We start from the raw sequence: 21,715 nt of genomic DNA on the forward strand, positions 1-21,715 counted from the left end.
TAATCATCGGGGACACCCTCAACATGCCCAAGGCATTGAAAAAACCACCAACCGGCAGCGGAAAGCAAAATTTACCTCAGAGGAGCTAATAATGCTGACCCAGACCCTAGCTGACAATGCCGCCGTGGTCTTTGCCAGTGACATGCGGCGGGAGACACTCATGAATAAAAAGGCAATCTGGGCTGAGGTTGCATTGAAAGTCAGTGCTGTGGGCACCACCACCCGCAATGTGCGTGAGTTCCGAAAGAGGTGGGATGACCTGAGACTCCGGGTGAGAAGCATCCTTGCCGAAATCCACAACATTGCCACAGCAGGTGGATCTGGGTCGCCCATAAAACTTAAAGAATGGGAGGAGACATGCGCCAACCTCATTGGAGTGGAATGCATAGAGGGAGTCGGCACGATGGAGCATGGCGTGGCAACCACTTCAGATGGAGGTGAGTGTACACATGAAAGCATGCAATGTGAATCTACTGGTCCCCCCAAATGTGAGCCCAGAATCACCTCATGAATGGCCAAACATCCACACATGCATCACACCCTGGCCATGTCAGTGTCAGACCCACACACACAGACATGCACTCATCACCAGAGACAAGTGTCACACACAACCATGCATGGATGAACCACTGAACTGACACATCACCTGCATCCTTTACAATGTAGTCAAAATGGCCACAACTGCATTATTGATGTATACTGCATTAAGTACATCGGACCGTAACCAATGACATCCCCCTTCTTGTCACTGAAAGGCTCAAATACAGACAGTGAGGATGCTGGCAATGCATCAAAGGCACCCCCTTTGCAAAAGAAACAAAGGGCTTTGGACACAGAGGACACCCCCACAACATCAAGGGGCAAAGGCAGAAGGTTCCAGATGCAGATGCGAAACATCGGTGGAGCGCCACTTCCAAGACACAAGTTGCCACACCACCAACAACTTCCTCACCTCCGGAGGTTAACCCACCACCACTGATCCCAGCCACAGAGGGCCCACCCTCAGCTCCAGCTAGTTCTGCAGGAGAGGCAGCAGCCACTGCCCCACTATCAGATGTGGAGGACCCAAACGACTTCCACATGGAGATGCACACCCCAACCCCCCCTGGAGCCCCCGAGCCATCACTAAAGCACACACCTGGGTCCAATGCCACTGGTGATGAGAACATGGGAGCTTTTAGTAGCCCCCGGTGGCTTCATCTGTTGACCTGGTACCATCACAGGCCACAGCAGCCACACCACAAGAACCCAACACTGCCCTCGACCTGGCCAGCATCAGCCAGCGGCAACAAGAAATAACTGTGCTGGTTGGGCAGCATGTGGAGAAGGCTGCCCGTCTCAGGGCAGAGATTACGGAGACAGCAAGGCACTCCAGGGAGGGGATGGAGGCATGTACAGACAGGCTGTGTGGGGAGATCATCCGAGTCAGGGAGGTCCTCACACGGATAGCGGACGCATTGGACCACCAATTCCCACCACCAACACCACCAGGACAGTCTGCCACATCCTCATCTGCCAGTTTGAGGCAGACAAGCCCCCTCTGCCGCTCCTCACGCACCACCAGGCGCACATCTACGCAGCCTCCCAATGCTGGTGTTGGCAATGGGCAATAGGGAGTGCATGTTGAAGCCTCTGTGTGCATGGTTGGAGGGAAACATTGTGGCAGACACATGTGGAACTGTTGTGGGGGTGGGGGGAAGGGTGTTATGGGACTGTTGTGGGGGGTGGGCGGAAGGGTGTTATGGGACTGTTGTGGGGGGTGGGGGGAAGGGTGGTATGGGACTGCTGTGGGGGTTGGGGGAAGGGTATTATGGGACTGTTGTGGGGGGTGGGGGAAGGGTGTTGTGGGGGTGGGGGGAAAGGGTGTTATGGGACTGTTGTGGGGGTGGGGGAAAGGGTGGTGGGATGTTTGGGGACATGCACATTTTCTTCTTTACGTTCCTTAATACACTGGTGTTTGAACAAAACATAGGCTTGGACTTCTTCATTGTGTATGTGTACTTTATTGATGCCATGGTCCATTGTGCGCTTCCAAACAGACACCAGTGCATTACTACCCATATCCATGTGACAGTACGAAACCATGTAACTCAGAATATTTGGTTGACCAGATGCTGTCTCACAGCACGTCCCTCCTGGCCATCCCCTCTTGCATGACCTGCATCCTCTTCACCTCCGTCCTCATCACCATCATCATCCTCATCAGGTGCTTCTATTTCAACGTCAGGGGTCAGTGGCACATTCCGTCTGATACACATATTGTGCAGCATGACACATGCCATGGTGTTCTTGGCCACCTTCTCATGGCCATACAACAGAGCGCCACCAGACCTGCTAATGCACCTAAACCGTGTCTTCAAAAGGCCAAAAGTCTGCTCGATCACAATGAGGGTACGGGTATGTGCACGATTGTATTCCTCTTCATGCCTGTTCTGTGGGTTCTGTACAGGGGTGAGGAGCCACCTCTTCAGGGGATTGCCGGCATCACCCATATGGGGGGATGAATGGGGTCCTGTCACTGTTCACCTCAAGAGCGGCCTGTTCATATCACACAAATTGACTTTGCATTGTGAATGAAGTACACAATTAACAGCATACATGCAGATGGTCTGTCTGACTGCATTGTGCAAAGGTGAGCTCGACCCTGCAAGTAGACATGCCCCATTAATGCCTCCAACAGTAATTGACATGTCCTGGGTGAGGCCAGGTCTTAGGTGTCCCTGGGCCCAGGCAGATTTGGTACCACACTGCTAGTGTTATGCCATTCCAACATTGATGTTTCCATGCTAAGAGGCATCACTTCAGTGGTGCTATAGGTGTGTGGTGCAATGCTATGGCTAGGGGTGATCCCTTTGCATGCTTTCAAGGGCACATTGCATTATTGTTGTTGTGCTGGACTAATTCTGTATGACTATCTTGACGGCATGTATGACATTTGTGTATTTTGTGGCATGGAATGTTGTGCAATGTGGATGTGGATGGATGTTTAAGGTTTCTAGACCTGGATTGTCATCTATGTTGTGTAGCTTATACTTGCATGTCCGTTCATCTCAAGTACGTTGCGGGCTTCCCAGATGGACATTGGCGTACATCTGTATGTGCATTCGTCCGATGGACGACAAGCTACAACCATTTCGAGTATGTATCTCTCCCCCCGCCCAATCACACCCAGTTGGAGTATGTATCTCCCCCCATCACACTGCCATGTGCTTGCCCTGCAACTCACCAAGTAGCCACGAAGATTGTCCGGCTTGTCGTTCCATGTAGCGTGGGATAGTTGAGTTCCGCAGGACCATGGAATCATGGGATTATCGAGGGAAACGGGCACAACAATGTGTGATTACCTTGTTGTCGTCACATACCATTTGGACATTGATGGAGTGGAATTGCTTCCTGTTTCGGTAGACTACTTCATTGTGATGTGGTACAACCAATTCCACATGGGTACAGTCGATGGCCCGATGCAACTTGGGATGCCTGCCAGTGAATAGAAGCCAACTTTGGTGTTTGCAATCTCCTGGGCAGTCCGTGGCATGAATATGTGTTCAGGTGCATGCTTCAGGAGGGCATCAAGTACCTGGTTCAGTGTGCGTGAGAATACTGGTTGTAAGATGCCATGCATCTGGCCCACTGTATGCTGGTAGGTGCCTGTGTAACAAATACCTTGTTAACTTTAAAAGCTTCTAAATCCGAAACATTGAAAAAGATGGGTGCGGAGAGAGGTGTCTCCTCTCAAGGCACCAAAATGGATATGATCCAAAGAATCGTGGCGTGGCAAGAAGCGCAGCTTGACGCTATAACTTCTGAGGACAGTGCGGAAGGAGGTGGGGCTGCTCTCACTGGTAGAACCAACGGTTCTGCCGCTGCACTGGTCCACCGCGACCACGAGGACAGGGAGGATGAGATGTCTAATGTTTCCTCTGCCAGTGTTGATGGGGAGGCCATGCTTGAATTCAAGAAGCAAGAACTGCTGTTTAGGCAGAAGGAGCTTGATTTCAACATGACCAAACTGAAAATCGAGCAGGCCGAAAAACAGAAAGACAGGGATCACCAGTTGGAACTGGCCAAGCTTCAGGTTGCAAATGGATCCAAGGGTCCTGGACATGGGTCTGGGGCCTCCTCTCATCCACGGTTTCCAAAAGATCTGCTCAGTGTGTATGAGGAAAAGAATGACATTATGGACTGGCTGAATACGTTTGAGTATGCATGTGAAGTTCAACAAGTTGACAATGCTGATAAGATTGCCTGGTTACTCAGCAGACTGCCCCATTCCGGCTGTAGTGCCATTATGGAAATGTCAAAGGCTGAGCGAGCGGATTTTGCAATGTTAAAGCAAACTCTAATTTTAAAGTTTGGAAAGACTCCTGCCCAATATTTAAAATGATTCCGAAAGTATAAGAAAAAATAAGGTGGTACTTGGGTATCTTATGTAACCGAATCCTTAAAAAACTTGACTGGCTGGGTCGAAGGTTATAAGGTTTCTACCTTTGAAGGCATGATAAGTCTTGTCATGCTGGAACATATTTTTGCATCTTCTTCCCCGGAGCTTAAGCAGCATTTGGCCGATTCAAAGGAGATAGATCCTAAGAAGCTGGCCATTGCAGCAGACTTGTGGGTGTCACATCGAGTGTCCCATAAGGACAAAACTCATCCTGGTAAGCAGGAGAAAGTGAAAAGGTCCAAAGATAAGGAGGGTGGAGAATCTGATAAATCTTCTTCTCAAAAGGGCCACAAAAAGAAAAATAAGGGTAAAACACAAGAGAACTCACAGGGTAGTGGAGGTCAGCCTCCGAAACAGAACTCCCTATTTAAACAGACCCAAAGGATCTTGTTTTGCTTGTGGAGCAACTGACCACGTAAAGGGGGATCCCCGGTGTAAGGTTAACCTTTGGGGGTCCACTCCGCTAATCTGGCCTTCTCCTCCTGCGAGGAAGAAGAGATTACAGGGGCATCCTTCTCCTCAGACTCCTTCTCCAGCGGGATAGAAGCTGAGGTAGTTTTAGTTTCCCTGGGTTCCTGGGAGCCTAAAGTCGCAGAGGCTTATGCTAGGATTCCAGATAATACTAAGCACTACTTTAAAGACAGTGTGCTGATCAATGGAGTGGATACTCCAGCTCTTAGGGATAGTGGGTGCAGTCGAACTGTAGTGGATTTTACCTTGGTAGACTCAGAGGAAGTTGCCAGAGCTACTCTGATGCCCACTAAGTTGGCTGACGGCCCACCTCGCATGTTTCCAGTAATACCTGTAAATCTTACTTTAAATGGTACAGCAGTCAGGATTCCAGTAAGCATTCAGAGAAACATTGCAGGAAAGGTCTTGTTAGGCAATGATCTCAGAGCTTTAGGGCTCGTAGGAGACACGGCCGACAGACCCTGCACACGGTCTCAAACACGGGCAGCATTGGCCAAGACCAATACGCCGCCCCAGCCAAAGGGGAAACCCAAGGCGAAAGGAGTAAGAAAGTCAAGAGGAGGGAAAGAGAACATTCCCCCGAACTCGCCTACCACTGCGGTGGAGGAAGTTGGTCAATCGCCCGGGCCTGACGAGGAGGTGGCGATGCCTGAAGTATTTGACCCCAACGACCATCCTGAACTAAAACACTTGTTAGTAGAAGGTGGTCCTGACAGGGAAGAATTCAGTAAGGGCCAACATGAGTGCCCATCTCTGGAAGGCCTAAAGAGACAGGCCTGCTCCCAGCTTGAGGGTGAACCTCCTTGGACGCATCGGATTTATTGGGAAGGTGGACTCCTGTATAGTGAGCCCACAGAGTCTACAGAAGGAGACCATAGGAGGTTGGTGGTTCCCCTTGCTGTAAGACCCTTCCTCCTGCAGTTGGCGCGTGAAGTGCCCCTTGCTGGTCACCTTGGTATTAAGAGGACCAAGCAAAGGTTATCCATCCACTTCTACTTGCCCAAGATGGGGGTGCAAGTAGAAAGTCACTGTAAGAGTTGTGCCTCCTGCCAGTTATCTGGTAAGAGTGGCTCAACAATCCAAGCTCCATTGGTACCACTCCCAGTTGTGGGAATACCATTCGAAAGGATAGGGATCGACATTGTTGGTTCCCTTGACCCGCAGACATCCTCAAGCAATAGGTTTATCTTGGTGCTAGTCGACTATGCTACCAGATATCCTGAGGCAATCCCATTGAAAACTGTAACTGCCAAGTCGGTTACAAAAGCGTTACTTGGCATCTTTACTAGGGTTGGCTTCCCTAAAGAAGTTGTGTCTGACAGAGGCAGCAACTTTATGTCAAAGTATATGCAGGCTATGTGGAAAGAATGTGGGGTCACCTACAAGTTCTCTTCTGCATACCACCCCCAGACCAATGGTCTGGTGGAACGTTTCAACAGAACGTTAAAGAGCATGATTGGGGCTCTGGAAGAACCTCAGAGAAGAAAATGGGATCTTCTTTTACCATGCTTACTGTTTGCCTACCGAGAGATACCACAGGAGGGTGTTGGCTTCAGCCCCTTCGAACTTCTGTTCGGTTATCCTGTATGGGGACCCTTAGCCATAGTCAAAGAGGGATGGGAGTTGCCCACTCCCCCTGTCACTACCAACGTAGTAGATTATGTGCTGGGGCTCAGAAAACGGATGGTACTTCTGATGGGCTAGGCTAGTGATAAATTGAAGGCAGGACAAGCGCTGGTGAAACATTGGTACGACCAGAAAGCTTCCCTCATCAACTTTACACCTGGTCAGCAAGTCCTGATCATGAATCCCAGAAGGCCTTGAGCTTTGCAGGACAATGGTCAGGCCCTTACACAGTGGTGGAGCCCATGGGTGAGGTCAACTATTTAGTGGACCTTGGAAGGCCTGGACAGGCTCCAAAAGTGTTCCACGTAAATAGGCTGAAGGCTTTCATCCCAAGAGTCGAAATCGCAGCACTGCTACTGGCTTCAGATGTTGAGGAAGAGGAGTCTGAACCTCTCCCCGACCTGTTCCAAAGCGGTCCTTCAGATAGCTCCTTTGAGGGTCTCCGAGTGGCCCCTCACCTGACTTCTGATCAGCAGGCTGAGGTGAAAAGTATGCTCAGGCAGTTTTCCCCCCTGTTTTCACAGGCGCCTGGTTTGACGCCTTGGTGCAAACATAACATAGACACAGGAGACAGTGTACCTACCAAAAGTAGGTGATACAGGATGTCAGACAAAGTATGGTCTTACATTAAGACCGAGGTCAACAAGATTTTAGACCTTGGGGTGATTGAAGCCTCTAGTAGTCCTTGGTCCAGCCCTGTGGTTTTGGTTCCAAAGGATGGCACTTCTGAATTGAGGTTCTGCGTTGATTACAGGGCTCTGAATGCTGTCACCAAGACAGATGCACACCCCTTGCCTCGAACAGATGAGCTGGTGGATACTTTGGGTGCCTCCAAGTACCTCAGCACGTTTGACCTCACTACTGGCTATTGGCAAATAGCTTTAGCAGAACATGCCAAGGAGTAGATAGCGTTTTCTACTCCAGACGGCCTTTACCAATTCAGGGTAATGCCGTTTGGGTTGAAGAATGCACTTGCCACTTTCCAGAGGCTTGTGAATCATGTGTTGGATGGGTTGGACGAATTCTGTCTTGCATATCTGGATGATATAGCAGTTTTCAGTGCCACCTGGGAAGACCATGTGAAACACCTCGGGATTGTGCTCAAGGCTCTTGAGAAAGCACACTTGACCATAAAGGCTAGCAAATGCCAGATTGGACAAGGCTCAGTGGTTTGTTTACCTTGGACATGAAGTAGGTGGAGGGAGGATACAGCCTCTTCCCAGTAAAGTACAAGCAGTACAAGACTGGCCTACCCCCACTACACAGACCCAAGTGAGGGCCTTCTTAGGACTCACGGGGTATTACTGCAACTTCATTGCACACTATGGCACCATAGCTGCCCCTTTGACTGCCCTCACCACTCCGAAGAAACCCAAGAAGGTAACTTGGACCGACGAGTGTGAGAAGGCCTTCAACGGCTTAAAAGAATCTTTGTGCCAGGCCCCTGTCCTTAGGGCCCCTGATTATCAAAGACCTTTTATTGTGCAGACGGACGCCTCTGACACTGGAATAGGAGCTGTACTATCACAAGTGGATGAGAAGGGTAAGGAACACCCTATTGGTTTTATTAGTCGCCAGCTTAAGGACAGAGAGCTCAGATGGTCCACAGTGGAGAAAGAATGTTTCTCTGTTGTGTGGGCCCTACGGAAGCTGAGGCCGTACCTCTATGGAACCCACTTCACTGTGCAAACTGACCATAAGCCCTTAAAGTGGCTAATGAATATGAAGGGAGAGAATCAAAAGTTGCTTAGGTGGTCCATAAGTCTACAAGGCTTCTACTTCACTATTGAGCATAGGCCAGGTGTCCAACATAGCAATGCTGATGGGTTGTCCAGAATGTTTAACCGACCTGAACAAGAGACTCATCCAGGGGTGGATTAGTTCCCCCTGTCCATAGTCTGGGAGGGGCGAGTTTTAGGAAAGATTTCTTAATTGTGGGTAATTTTCCTTCCATGTGGCAACCCCTAAACTTTTTGCTGTTGTTTTCACCATGATCTAGACTTTGCCAGAGAAGTGCAGCCTTCTGCCGCACTCCTCTGGGCTTTCACTCCATTCTTACGGGGAAACAGACATGCCCTTAAGACAGTCAGTACCAGGAAACATTGTTTTCCGTAGTTCTTTTATCATGTTGCAGCTTTCACGCAACATGGCACAAGAGGGCACTGTAAGCTAAGTTACTGCTCTCTTGGGTCTCTAGTCTTCTACAGGCCCTAGATACTCTCTTTGGATTGTTAACAAATGGTGCAAGTGAATCACGGACGGGACTGGTGGCAGTGATCGTTCTTTGTGTTTTGAGCTCCTTTTGGCTGTTTAAGCGCGTTTCTCGCGCTTAGCCCAAAATGGTGGCCTGGCTCCCAAAATGGCCAGACCACAAGGCTCTTTGTCCTGTCCACTGACCGTCTTGCGTTAGACTCGTTGGTAATTGTATATATATTGTATTTGATTGTGATGTGTTGGTTTACTTGAGTTTTATTGTGATTTCTCGCTATGGTCAATGTTACAAAGGCCTTGTAATAAATGTGTCTATATTTTTAATATAACACCTGCTTGGAGTAATTTGTAAGTGTCCTTGCTTTGTGTGCTCATTGCGGGCTTTCAGTCACCCTCACCCCTCTTGAGACCTAGTCTTGACCGCCGCGATCGCTACCCTGATTGGTCTGGCTTGTCCAGAGGTTACCCTGTTCCAAGAAACTAGGCTGGCCTTCTGAACCTCTGCCCCTCCAGGACAGAGTTGCCATGCATATCCACCGCCAAGAGCAACCCTGGGGAGAGTCTCCCCTTACAGCCCTTAATCGCTGGATTCAAAATAACAGAAAAGCCCTGCATAAATGGTGGTGAATCTCTGTGCTTTCCTCTAACTGTGTGGCTGTGTCTCTCTGTAAAGCTGCCACTTTTAAATATTTTGGCATATCAGCTTCCACTTCAATGGGATGATTTTCTGTTTCATTTTCATTTAAATTAAATGTTATGCAATCCTATTGATGACAGCGCACTGTCTCATTTGAATCATAAGGGTACACAGAATGAATTCTAAATATTCCTTTGGGCTGAGAGTCCAAGTATTCTGGCAACTCACCCTTGGCATCCACATACTTTTCAGGGATATTTCCAATCACCATGTTATTTAGATCTGAAGTATAATGTGATTTTTGTATGGCCATTCCTAATGAGGAGTTTTCCTCTAAATGAATATCTTGACAACCTTTATTATTCACCATCATTTTTAAAGACCCTTCACTGATATCTATCAATGGAATGTATTCATAATCTAGGCCTTGCTGTTTTATGGATTCATTTAAGCACACAAATGCATCGGAATCTTTCATCTGCTGTCCATTTTTGCATTTCAGTGTTATTGCAACCTGCTTGGTGAATGCAGGGATAATAGTATCCTTCCTCAGCTGTAATTCAATTGCTTATGGGACCAGCTGTGCGCAATGATAAGCTCTTTTATCTTCAAATTCAGGTGCTGGCCCACCCAAGCGTGAACATATTTTTTGATTAAAGAAATCTAACACCATGCACATTCTGTGCATTATATCATTGCCCATGTAAAAGGCATTTTGTGTCCCACTCACTATCAAAACATTATGGTGAATTGTTCTTTGTCCACTACCAGTTTTCAGCATGTATCTGCCTGCAATTCGGTTTTCAAAGTCTGGACTGTCCAAACCAGAGACATATTGGTTTTTAATTCTAAATTTCGGTATCTCCTCCCTCTCCATTATTTTTTGCAACAGTCTCTCATTAATGAAACTCCTTTCCTGTTCAAGTGCTAAAGTGGCTTTTGTTGTTTTAGAATAATCATTTATACCAATGTGAACCCATGGTTGCTCATCTTCCATGAGTATTTCAGCAAGAGTGGTGATGTGTTTTTCTGAATCTGCTTTAGGGGCAGTATTCTGTTTACATGTCTTCTCTTTTAAATAAAAATGTAATAGAGTTACTTTGATTCACAACAGAAAAAAAGATGTGTGGGACCTTTCCTGTTGCAAAGCACTCTGGTTATGACCTCACGCATAACAGAAGATTGTTGGTGGGGACCCAGGATTGGTTCATTAAGGTAGGCTTAGCCTGCACCAATCACTGTGGCCCATTTGCTCTTAAAGGAGGGATAAAACCCTCTTTTGACAGATCATCCGACGACTTCAAAAGGAGTAAGAAGGAGGACTCATTTGGACCCTGGCTGAAGGTAGAGTCTGCCTTATAGCTTCCACCAGTGAAGGAAGGCCAGGATTTCCTAGAGGGAAGCAAGATATCTTCCCTAAACATCTCACAGGAAACAGAGGTAGATACTGGACTCAGAGGACCCTTCCAGTAGCTCCAGAACCGGTACCCAGCCAGCACACAGCATGCCCTGCTATGTTCTGCCAGCAAGCTTCCTAGGTGGGAAGTGCCAGAGAGTCTTTGAAAAAAGCATAAGGCTGTTGCCTGCAAACACTCTCTTCAGTTTTGGGCCCTCGCCTTAAAGGACGACATGAGCCCTGCGAAGAAGCATCAACCAGCATCCATCTTTTAAGGACATTTTCGAGGCAGTCGAGACCTCGAACCGTGACCGGCTGCACCACTGACTGTTGTCACTAATGACATCGGAGATGCTGTGACCAGTGCTCCAGATCCCCCAACCAGCACAGAGACAGCGATTCTTGACCCCAAGCCTCTGTGTAGGCAAACCTGCAGCTATCCTTCCAGCCTTGCTTGCCGAACTGCCTGCCGCCTGGTACCGCAGCTGTCTCCCATCTTGAACTCTGTCGCAGGAGCTGCAAAGAGTCCTGATACCGACTCAACACTGTTGAGCATCAAAATCACCTCAAGCACAAGGTACATTGTGGTTCTGTCCCCCTGGTCCTTCTCCAAAGGCTCCTAGTGACATTTATGACCCCTTGGTACTGAAACCAAATAACCTTGAACTTTTAAGACTGATTGCTTTACCGACTACCCTCCTGTTAGTATCCATAGTGCCTCCCTTTCCTTCGTGAAACTGTCTGTCCTCTGTGTTCCTTAACAGTGTGGGCTGTATTTTGTAGTCTGCTAGAACTGTCTGTTGTAATAATAATAAAGTAGATATTTGTATACAACCTTGACTGGACAGTCACTTTTATCATTGGGTGATAATTGTATTTTCACTGTGTTGCAACTACCCAATGATCTACAAACTTGCAGAGATAAGCCTGCCATTCCATCCACATTACCAAACTTGGACAAGGAGATTTACAATTAGGGCTTCCAGTTTTACAGTATTTTGTTTCTACCATTTCTGACTGTATTCATCCATATTTATTTTTGGGTCTTTTTTCCTATATTTTCTTTTGTCGTATAAAAAGATAATTCACAACTAGTATTTTTCTGCATTTATTCCAATTAAATATGTGTTTATTAAAGCACACATGCAGCCACATAGGAAAGAAATGCTAGCTCAATTTTTTCCATAACCAAGGGTTGCTCCTGTGACTGCTGCTGCCTAACGATATATGCTGTCAGCAATTTGAAGAACTTTGATGCTAATTTGATTCAACTTTTATACTCTCAATGCTGCAAATCTGCAATGTGCTTGGCCTGCGATGTATGAGTGACATCATAGAGAACCAGACAGAGAGACCTGTTTTTCTGTTTTTTTTTCAATTTTTGGAAATAAATACAGACAGAAAGCAGATTGATTTCTGTCTGTATTTATGTGTAAAAATCAGTGAAAACGGAAACCTGGAAAACTTATTTATAATTAACTTGTGTTTCCAATCTGTTTGGATCCCTTCTGGCGTACTAGAGGTATGGGGCTGATTGATGGTTTAGAAACTGATATTCACTGGACCACTGGTGCCCTGGAAGTTGTTCCTGTTAAGGGCTAGTGCGTATGTCTATGACCATGTGACCATGCTATTAAAAGGGATTAGCGGTGTAGGCATCAGGAAAGATGAAGGCGATGTACCCACTGTTGAAGTCCAAGTCCATGTCCCTCTGGAAAAAGAATAACGTCTACAAGTCAATCATCAGACCTACCCTGACGTATGCCTCACCAGCATGGATGACCTGCCAGAAGCGATACTGGAAGAGTCTTCATAAAGTCCATAACAAGGGCATGCAGATAGCGGCTGGAGCTCCTCTTTTCACAAGGATAGTTGACCTTCACAGAGTACTGGATATCGAGATGCTGGACGAACATCTAGCAAAGTTGAGCAAGAACTTCTGCCAAGGACTGGATCAAAACCCGAACCCTCTGATCAGAAGACTCACTGCCACCACTGCAAATCCTTTCGACCGCTACCCGCCGCCTATCACGGCGAAGAACCTAGGAAACCACCATTACTGTGACAAGTCCACACAGACCATGAAGAAACCCAACCCACGACTACATACTCAACCTGATAGGATGAGTGAGGCTCAAGCCTCCGTATCCAATAATCACTGCTAATGGATCAAATCTGTCAACAAGAAGAAGAAAGAAGATCTATAGCTCATCAGTTAGATCCACCAGACTCCTGCCTCGTGTCGTCCTTGCAGCGCACTGCGCCAGCGCTGTGTTCCAGGCAGAGGGCCTGCGCTGCAGAGCCCTCCACCATGACAGTGCTCCTGAGAGGCAACGCTGCTGTCCCTGCCAAGCTGTAAATATGCAGAGCCCCTGCAGGGCAACTCGGAGTCTGTGTCCCGGAGCCCCCTGCTTGGCAACTCCGGATCGTTGTGCTGTAATGGTCATGATGCGCATCCCTGTTATTGGTCTATCTGCCGGGTACCCCCAGTAACTGTCCAGCATAACATCACGCTCGCCTGTTTGTCCTCAAGGTATTCTAAACTTCAGTAACAGCGATATCCTCAAAAACACAAATTTCTTCGTTTCTAGAGTGGCAACTTAACGCAGTCAGTGCCCTTCAGTTGGTGTAAGCCTATTGTTTACATGCACGTTGGGGCAGGTGTTGTATCCAGATGTACATAAAACATGTTGCATGTTCACTCTTAGGGGGAGAATCACGTCTCTCTGTAGCAAAGGTTCGCAGATGGGACACACCGCCGAGCCATAACATTTTTCCAGTTCGCTGTGCATACCCCCGTTCGTAAACAAGGTCGAGCATCTAATGCACAATTGACAAGAAGTATATCGTTATTGGACTATGCACGGATTTTAGCAAACAGAAGTAGTGTCAGAACAAAACTAACATTGTGATATATGCAATTGTCCCCGCGTCTTGCGTTTACAGGGAATGTTGAAATAATGGCGACATAGAGCGTAGTGGTGTTAAGAGTGGCCAGCGTAGCCCTTATGTGCAAAACAAGGACCTTTTCGTTTTCTTAGACATAGTACGTCTCTGGCAGTATGAGCATCTTGCTCGTTTTCTGTCCTACTTGTAAAGTTAGTAGGGATGCGTTCGTGAATTCCCCTTTATACATAAGCGTGAGCCTGTTCGGAGAGAGCGCGCGAGGCGCAGGTTGGAAGCAGCTGCAGTGTCAGCTTTGCTTTGGTTTTGTGAGGAAGACCTATGGCAGCAGGGAAACGCGAGCGCGGTACGTTAGGCAGCTCCGGCACGCCCCCTCCCTTTCAGAAACACACATTCGAGCAATAATCCACCAAGTGTTCCCTCGCTCGCTCTCCGTGTCCCCTCTCTCTACTAAATTCCTTTGTGTTGAAGGGCGTAGAGTGAGGGCGAACACAACCCATCCAAGATTTACTTTGCAATAGACTATCTTGTGAGGGACGAGTGGCAGCATGGCTGGAGTGCCTTGTTTTTATTTGCAAACGTTGATTAGGCATGACCGCACCGTTACCGTCAGGTGAACAAGAGCTGATCTCTTTCCACGAGAGCACTCTCAGCCTTGCGCAGTCCCAGTCACCAGCCTCCCTCAGCTGTCCTAGGGACATTCGTACTGGGTTCATCATTCGTCACGGTGCCTCCCCCCCCAGACACTAGTCTCGGAAGTGTGAGTGCAGTTGGAAGATGCACACTGGAAAGTGCCTTGGCTTGCTCTACTCTGGCGTGCACCTGTGGGCGATTATGTTTTCCAGCTTCTTCAAAGGTAGGTGCGCTCTACCCTACCTCATGACTGAAACCTTACGTCGGGCATCGGGGCATGTTTTCAGGAGTGGACCTGCTGCAAGCCCATTTGCACTAGGTTGGACTACTTTTGAACCGATGCATGCCTCTACCTTATAAACAGAATATTAACAAACATTAAGTGTGCATTTGAAACGTATTCTCGTTTTGTGTGTGTGAGGTTTTTTAAATGACTGTAAAAAACGGACGTTGGCGTATAATTCCATTAGGTGCGCTGCTGCTCGTACCCTGGCGATCCTTTATAATTTCAATACCTATGAAAGGCAAATGCAGTAACACAGGATGTCAAATAGTACTCTAAACCTGACAAACTTGGTAGCAACATCGTTTCGTTGTGCGAGTGTATTTAGCTTGTTTACGTATTTTACAAGTAGCATTGTACAGTTTTGTGTTTAAGATATCAGTACAGTGACCGCACATATTCCTCAGTGATGCATACGATATTTATTTCGCTATATAACATCCTCTCCAAACACAGCCTGTCACCGAGTAGCGTTGGGGTCCATACAGAGTACATGATCGCGAACCTATTTTATGCATTCAATAAGTTAGACCAACCCAATACATGTATGATGCCTTTTCCCTAAGTGACCTCTAGGTGACTTCTCCCTCATTCGTATGGACAGCACATTGCTGCGGCTCGTGTGCCGGCAACAGGGGGGAGACCATCGTTTCCTATTAAATAAACATGCATCACAAAGCCATGTTCCTCCCAGCCCCCAACCTCCATCGTAAATTGTACTTTCATGAGAATAATGAAAATGTTGCCTGACCCCTTAGAAAAACAAAATACAACAAGAAAAGCTGATGAATCTTTCATGGCTTAATGCATTCTAGAATAGCACGCCTTGTTACCCATTGGCACACGGTGCATTGGCATTCGAGGAGGGTGGACACCGGCATGTCTATTTCTACCTGCAAGCTGCTGCAGGACGGCTGTGCTAGAGGATTAAAACACTTTAAAAAAGATGTCATGGCCCAAGGCTCTCAGCCCAGCCTCCTCCTGCTTGATAGGTGTCTTCCGTCTCTCATCAACTTCCCCCCTTCTCATGCTACTCCTCCTTCTGCCTCCCCTCTTGCCACTTTTCCACCACTGATGGGAGTACCACATCTCTGTACGCCTCCTCAGAAGACCTTCAAAGGTGGCAACCAGCTTCACCTAGCTACCCTCAACTCTCGCTGTGCTGTTAAACACTACTCTGATATCTGCCTCCTTCTTGAAGACTTTGACCTTGACGATCCCGCTCTCAGTGAGATGTCGTTCACTGCCAGCTCTGTCACTGCTTTTGACACACTCCTCCCTGCGGGCTACAAGATCACCTGTAAGCCCAGACCTAACCGGTCTGGAGGCAAAGTGGCTTTCATCTTCCCTGAATGGGTCCTTACTACTATCATTCCCACTCAGACCTACTCTTTCTTTGAATGTATCGTTTGCAGGCTTGGTGTCTCTCCAACCCTCTCGTTGACACCACCATCTACAGGACCCATGGTCCGGTCTCCCTCTTCCTCACAGTGGTCTGACCTCACCTCTTCTTGCCTCCACCTCCAAGCTTCTCCTCCTCAGGGACATGAGTATTTACCTTGCCTCTCCTGATTTGGCCACTGGGCTATTCCGCAGCCTATGTGACTTTCTTTCCCTCACCATTCATCCCTTCGGTCCAACGCACGCAGCCAGAAATATCTTGGATGCTCTCATCTCAAAAGATATCCCCATCTCCAACCCTCTCACCACACCTCTCTCCTGGTCTGACCATGCTCCCCTGTCCTCTCACCTGGACCTGTTAGGTCTCCCGGGTATGCCTCTGCCTGCTCTACCAGTCTCCTCTCTGTCATTCAGTTGATAAAGCAAGTGTCAGTTGCAACTTTTTCTGCCACTTTCATCCCCCCTCCCATTCCTGCCGTGGATTCCCACACTGACTCTGACAATGCTTATCTTCAACTCTCTATCACCAACACCCTAGACATCCTTGCCCCTGTCATGAGGATCTACATGAAGCCTGCCTCCTCCAAGCGCAACACCTTGTATGACTCCAACCTAGCCTCTCTGTCTGAAACGAAAGTGCAGAGATGCTGAGCGGATTTGACGGGCATCAGGCACATCCTCTGACAGACTGGCCCACCGCCAGCTCCAAAGGCAATACAGACTCTGCATCCGTTCAAAGAAGAGGGCCCATATCAAAGCCTGCATCTCTGGGGCCACTAAAAACACGGGAGAACTGTTTAAAATTTGCAAGGAACTCACCAATACTACGGCAGTCTACACTTCTCCCCAACCATCCCTGATCCTCTGTACTTCACTGGACTCCCACTTCTAACCAAAACTCAGGACATCCCATCCTCACTCTCCTCTAGTACCCTTATTCCTCCCTCCCCAGCTCTCAGGCCTCCTTTGGCCCCCTCAACCCTTCCCTCCTACTTTCCTCTTTCTCGCCCATAGCCCCAAATGCAGTCTCTAGACAAGTCCTCTCTATGAAAGTCTCCTCAAAACAGGTGCTCCCCTGCACCTCCAGAACTATCAAGGACAACATTACCTCCCTTGCGCCAGCCTTGGACGATTTCTGTAATCACTCTTTTGCCACTGGCTCCATCCCTGCATCACAGGCCTGGCACTGGATTGGTTGAACTCATTCCTCTCTGAATGAACCTCCCAGGTTCAATTGGGTCATTTTCTCTCCCCTATCACACTCTCCACATTCAGCGTCCCCCAAAGCTCTATCCTCTCACTGTGGCTCTTCAACATCTACCATGCCACTCTAGCCCACCTGATCTCTTCCTTCTCTCCTCACTTCCAGTGTTATGCAGATGACGCGCAGCTCTCCTTCAAGCTTCCCTCTACTGGCTCCTCTTCCTCCTCTCTCATCCCTGACTGTCTGACTGCTATTCAGACATGGTATGCTGCCAGCGATCTCTGCCTTAATGCCAGCAAGACTGAGATCCTTCTCATTGGGACTGCAGCTCACTCCCTCCTGCCCCCTGGCCACCATCTATGGGTCCCTTCCGCTCACCCTCTAGTGAGGCAAAAAACCTTTGTGTCATCTTTTACTCCTCTCTCTCCTTCTCTCCTCACATCGCAGAACTTGCCAAGAAGGCCCACCATCAGCTTCACCTCCTCAGAAGCATTCTCCCTTTCCTCACTTTTTCCCCAGAAAGTCAATGTCTCCAGAGCTTTGGTCCTCTCGAGGCTGGACCACTGCAACAGTCTTCCTCTATCCCCCAATCTTCCTCTATCCTCCCTTTACAAATAAATGTTTTGATTTAGCTTACATGAAACCTTACACAACATTAATCTCAAAAGAAATAAAAACAAAACAGGTAAATATAAAAATAGTCAATTTCATACAATTCGAGTGCAGTCAATCATGTTTAAAAATCCAAGAATGCTAAAATAAGAGACACGTTTTCACCTTACATAAATCGAGATCACAAAATAACCCTAGAGGTCTCTGAAGAGAAACTGCCACCTTCCTTAGTGAAGACATTCATTCTCATCGTTGTGAGTGAATGGCAGTCCATGATCCAGTGTTTAGTCGTTTCCATTAAGCTGGTTGAATCACTGAAACGGCAGCCCAAGAGCGAGTTATCACCTAAAACGGGCACCCCCCAATGCTTTGTCCGTTCCCTGGACTTGATTTGGTTCAACCTAAAACGTAAATATTTTGTACCACCCTTTTGCAAGGAAAGCATTTTAAATAACGAGATAGATTGTCAAACTGTCTAGGGAAAGCAGCATATTCTTGGTAAGAGGAATATGAGCTCAATGCCTCCACCGTCAGTCTCCAATCATCCCTTTACAGTTTGTGTTTTTCCCCTTCAGGATTGCCTGCTAGTTCCAACTCAGAAGATCCAATATGCTCTAACAAAGAGCACATCTACCCCTTAAAGGAAGACATAGATTTTACAGAGGAGTTTACCAAGATCTGAGGGAGATCACAGAAAAATGAGTAATGAGGGGGAGAAAACATCTTATGGCAGATTGTCAATTGCTTCCACTGGAATCTAGCGTTAAGTGAAATCAAGTTCAACTCATGTCGGATAACTGTGCTCGGGATAGAGCTAGAAAGGCCAGGCTGACTTTTACAGAGCGTGCCCTGCATAGAATCCAAACATGGGGCAAGAGTGGAAGATGCATTTCCAGGGTGTACAATATCATAGGCTCTGTCTTCCCTAAATAATATTTTAAGACTGGAAGATAAGAAAAGCCATATAATGTCCCAAAATTCCAGACAATTGAGGACATCTGCTCCGCCGTTTCGGTCCCCACGGTCCACTACATGGTTTTGGGCTTCCTAGTGGACGATTTACACCATTTACCGTTAGATTGTTTTTTAGGGTATAGAGGTAAATGATCTTCAATTTCTGTTGCAGCAGAGTCGTATCAAATATGATTATGTTATATACAAAGGCCACCCAATGGATTTTCAAGTGACCACGTTTAACTGGTATCACCGCATGGTCTGACCATAACTCCTCAATATCATGAAGGTACAGATTGAAAATACTAGGTGCCAGGGTGCAGCCCTATCTAAACCCCAAATTGATGGAAATAAGCCTTGAAACGGCCCCTTCCTTGTTTATCCGAATCCCTAGCAAAGTATTTTGATGCATCAAGGCAATAAGTTGTATCAGTTCCCCAGGAATATTGGGTTTCCTAATTTTGTCCCATAATACTTGTCGATTGACACAGTCGAAGGCTGAAGACAAGTCGAGGGATGACATATACATGCTGCCCCCCTGGAAATTCTTAACGTTATGCCACAGGTATTTCAATAAAGTGGCATTCAATGACGTGCCCATCAGGCTACGAAAGGCCACCAAGAATCGTGACAAGATGTTATTTGCCTTCAAGAAGTTGTTTAAATCTCTTAGAAGTAAAATCCAAAAAACAATGCTGGTGGAGTCAATCAAAGCAACAGATCTAAAATTGGCCAGATTACTAGGAAGCCCCTTTTTAAAAATGGGGATGATAATAGATTCTTCCCAAGAAGCAGGGAGAATATGCAATGCACACATGTCATCGAAATAGGGCTTAAGCAAATGGGCCCATACCCTGGGATCCTTTTTTAACATGAAAGACAGCAACCCATCTGGGCCAGCCCCCTAGACGGTTTCAATTTATTGATGGCCCATATTATATTGTTCTCGGCTCAAGGACATAGGTCAGAACTGTCCAATTTGTCAACCCAAGCCAAAACGTTGGATTTCAATTGAATATTACATTTTTTGGAATAAATGGAGAGGTGCGAGTCATCTTGTATAACACTTGTCATGTTATCCTCCCCAGCCTTGGACATCTTGTTTATCGAGGACCAAAAGTCTCTAGAATTGGCCTTCACCAAGGTCCTCAGCATCGCTTGGTTGTCACTTAAAGAGAGATTACACTTGATGGATTTAATCTGATTTATATGTTGTAGGCATTCCTGCCTCTTGAGTCTAAGAAACTCAGTGATGTCAAGTCCCTCTTTTTCAATAGCCTGATATTGCGCTGTTTTAGAATCTGTGAATTTTTTATTTTCACATTAAAACAATGTAGATATGTGTTTTTCCTACTCATGTCAGACTCAAAAGAGATTCTTTGAATACAGTTGATAATATGTCTGTCCAAGGATATGCTGGCTAAAATGGAGATATAATTAGTCAAAATTGAGTTATCCACCATATTAGATGGCTCTTTGTCAAATAAATTGTTTAGTACATTTGGCATACTGCTTAGAATCCCAGCAGCAAGTTAAACCCTGCGTGTCTGATTGAATAGGAACCAACATAGGAGAAACCTTGTGGCGATGGTTAGGAAGATTGAGATCAAAATTAATTATCAGTTGATCGCTCACTCTCGGATGGTAAAGAGTCACATGGCTACAAAAAGAATTCCAAAATCAAATTCCTCACATGCATGGTTTCCTCTATGAAGAATATGTTGTAGATACGTAAATCCACTAAATTAACTTCAGTCAATTAGGAATTTGAGGATTTTAGGAACTTCAACTTGGCAAAGAAATCCAACAAACTGAAGCGTGACATCTATAATTTTGCAAAGGAATGGGTGCATCCCTATTTGGCAGCTGACTACATGGCACCTAAGAATTATTTCAGGGGGGTCTTATAATCAACAATACAATAAAAGGTTGATTACTTTTTCCGATACCAGCAACTCCTCAGGGGATGAATCTACACATACAAATACACCTTCCACCTCTTCAGCCTCGTCATCCTAATTTTCTGGCCAGGGTGATTTTTTAGGCAGACGGCAGAGCCGAGGACACAGACCCGGATGGAACATGCCCAGTCAGTATGTAGGTTGTCTGCAGACGTTCAATATCCGACAACGGGGATACCCACGTTAATGCCTCCTATCTTCAATTTGTCAGAGTATTCTCCATTTTTCATGGACAAAGAGAACAGACCGGATACATTCATTACCAACCTAAGATCCAAATCAAATTTCATCCCAAAAGACAATGGAATTCCAGCCGAGATTGTTACATTTGAATGGATGGTACTACGGGAACTCCCTAAATTGATGAAAGTAAATCCAAATTTCACTCTACACCATAATTTGACTCTTCAAGAAAGAGATGCATTGAAAAAGGTATCTGCCAACAGCAACATCATAATCAAGCCAGCCGATAAGGGCGGGGAAATTGTAATTCTGGCCAAATAACACATTTTCAACATGTTCTGGCCCTTATTGATAACCCTGAACATTATGAGAAGATGAGAGCAGACCCTATGGCACTGTTGTGAAGTCAACTTCAAGCCTTGTGCGCAAGGGCCTTGGAGTGTGGCTTTATGTCCAAAGAGAAGGCTGATTATCTAACACCCGAAGACTGCCGGATTCTGGCCATGTATGCTTTACCAAAGATCCATAAAAGTGCGAATAACCCTCCCAGGAGACCTATCGTCTCGTTGTGTGGTTCAATTTTAGAACCAGTTGGTAAATATGTGGAATTTTTCCTACATAAATTTGCTGAAGGGGCACCATCCTTTCTCAAAGACACCACAGCAGCCATAAATGCCTCCGAAGGGCAGTCCTCTGATGACACCAAAGATCTAAAAGTTTCCCTGGACATTGCTGCTTTATATACAAGCATTCCTCAGATAAAGCACTGGCCCCAATTAAAATCAGTTTGGATAATCG

General features: G+C 46.7%; 1 protein-coding gene across 1 annotated transcript in view; it reads left to right on the forward strand.

The window, feature by feature from the left end:
* Positions 1 to 14,010: 14,010 nt before the first annotated feature.
* Positions 14,011 to 21,715, forward strand: part of LOC138510630 (neuronal acetylcholine receptor subunit alpha-7-like) — a 2,317,401-nt gene continuing 2,309,696 nt past the window's right edge. Inside the window, exon 1 of the mRNA XM_069626422.1 lies at positions 14,011 to 14,542. Within this exon, the coding sequence (XP_069482523.1) occupies positions 14,464 to 14,542 (79 nt within the window). The 5' untranslated portion in view covers positions 14,011 to 14,463. The remainder of the gene's footprint in view (positions 14,543 to 21,715) is intronic.

This window comes from Ambystoma mexicanum, chromosome 6p (assembly GCF_040938575.1).
Source record: "Ambystoma mexicanum isolate Mex_15411 chromosome 6p, UKY_AmexF1_1, whole genome shotgun sequence".
Lineage (NCBI taxonomy): Eukaryota > Metazoa > Chordata > Amphibia > Caudata > Ambystomatidae > Ambystoma > Ambystoma mexicanum.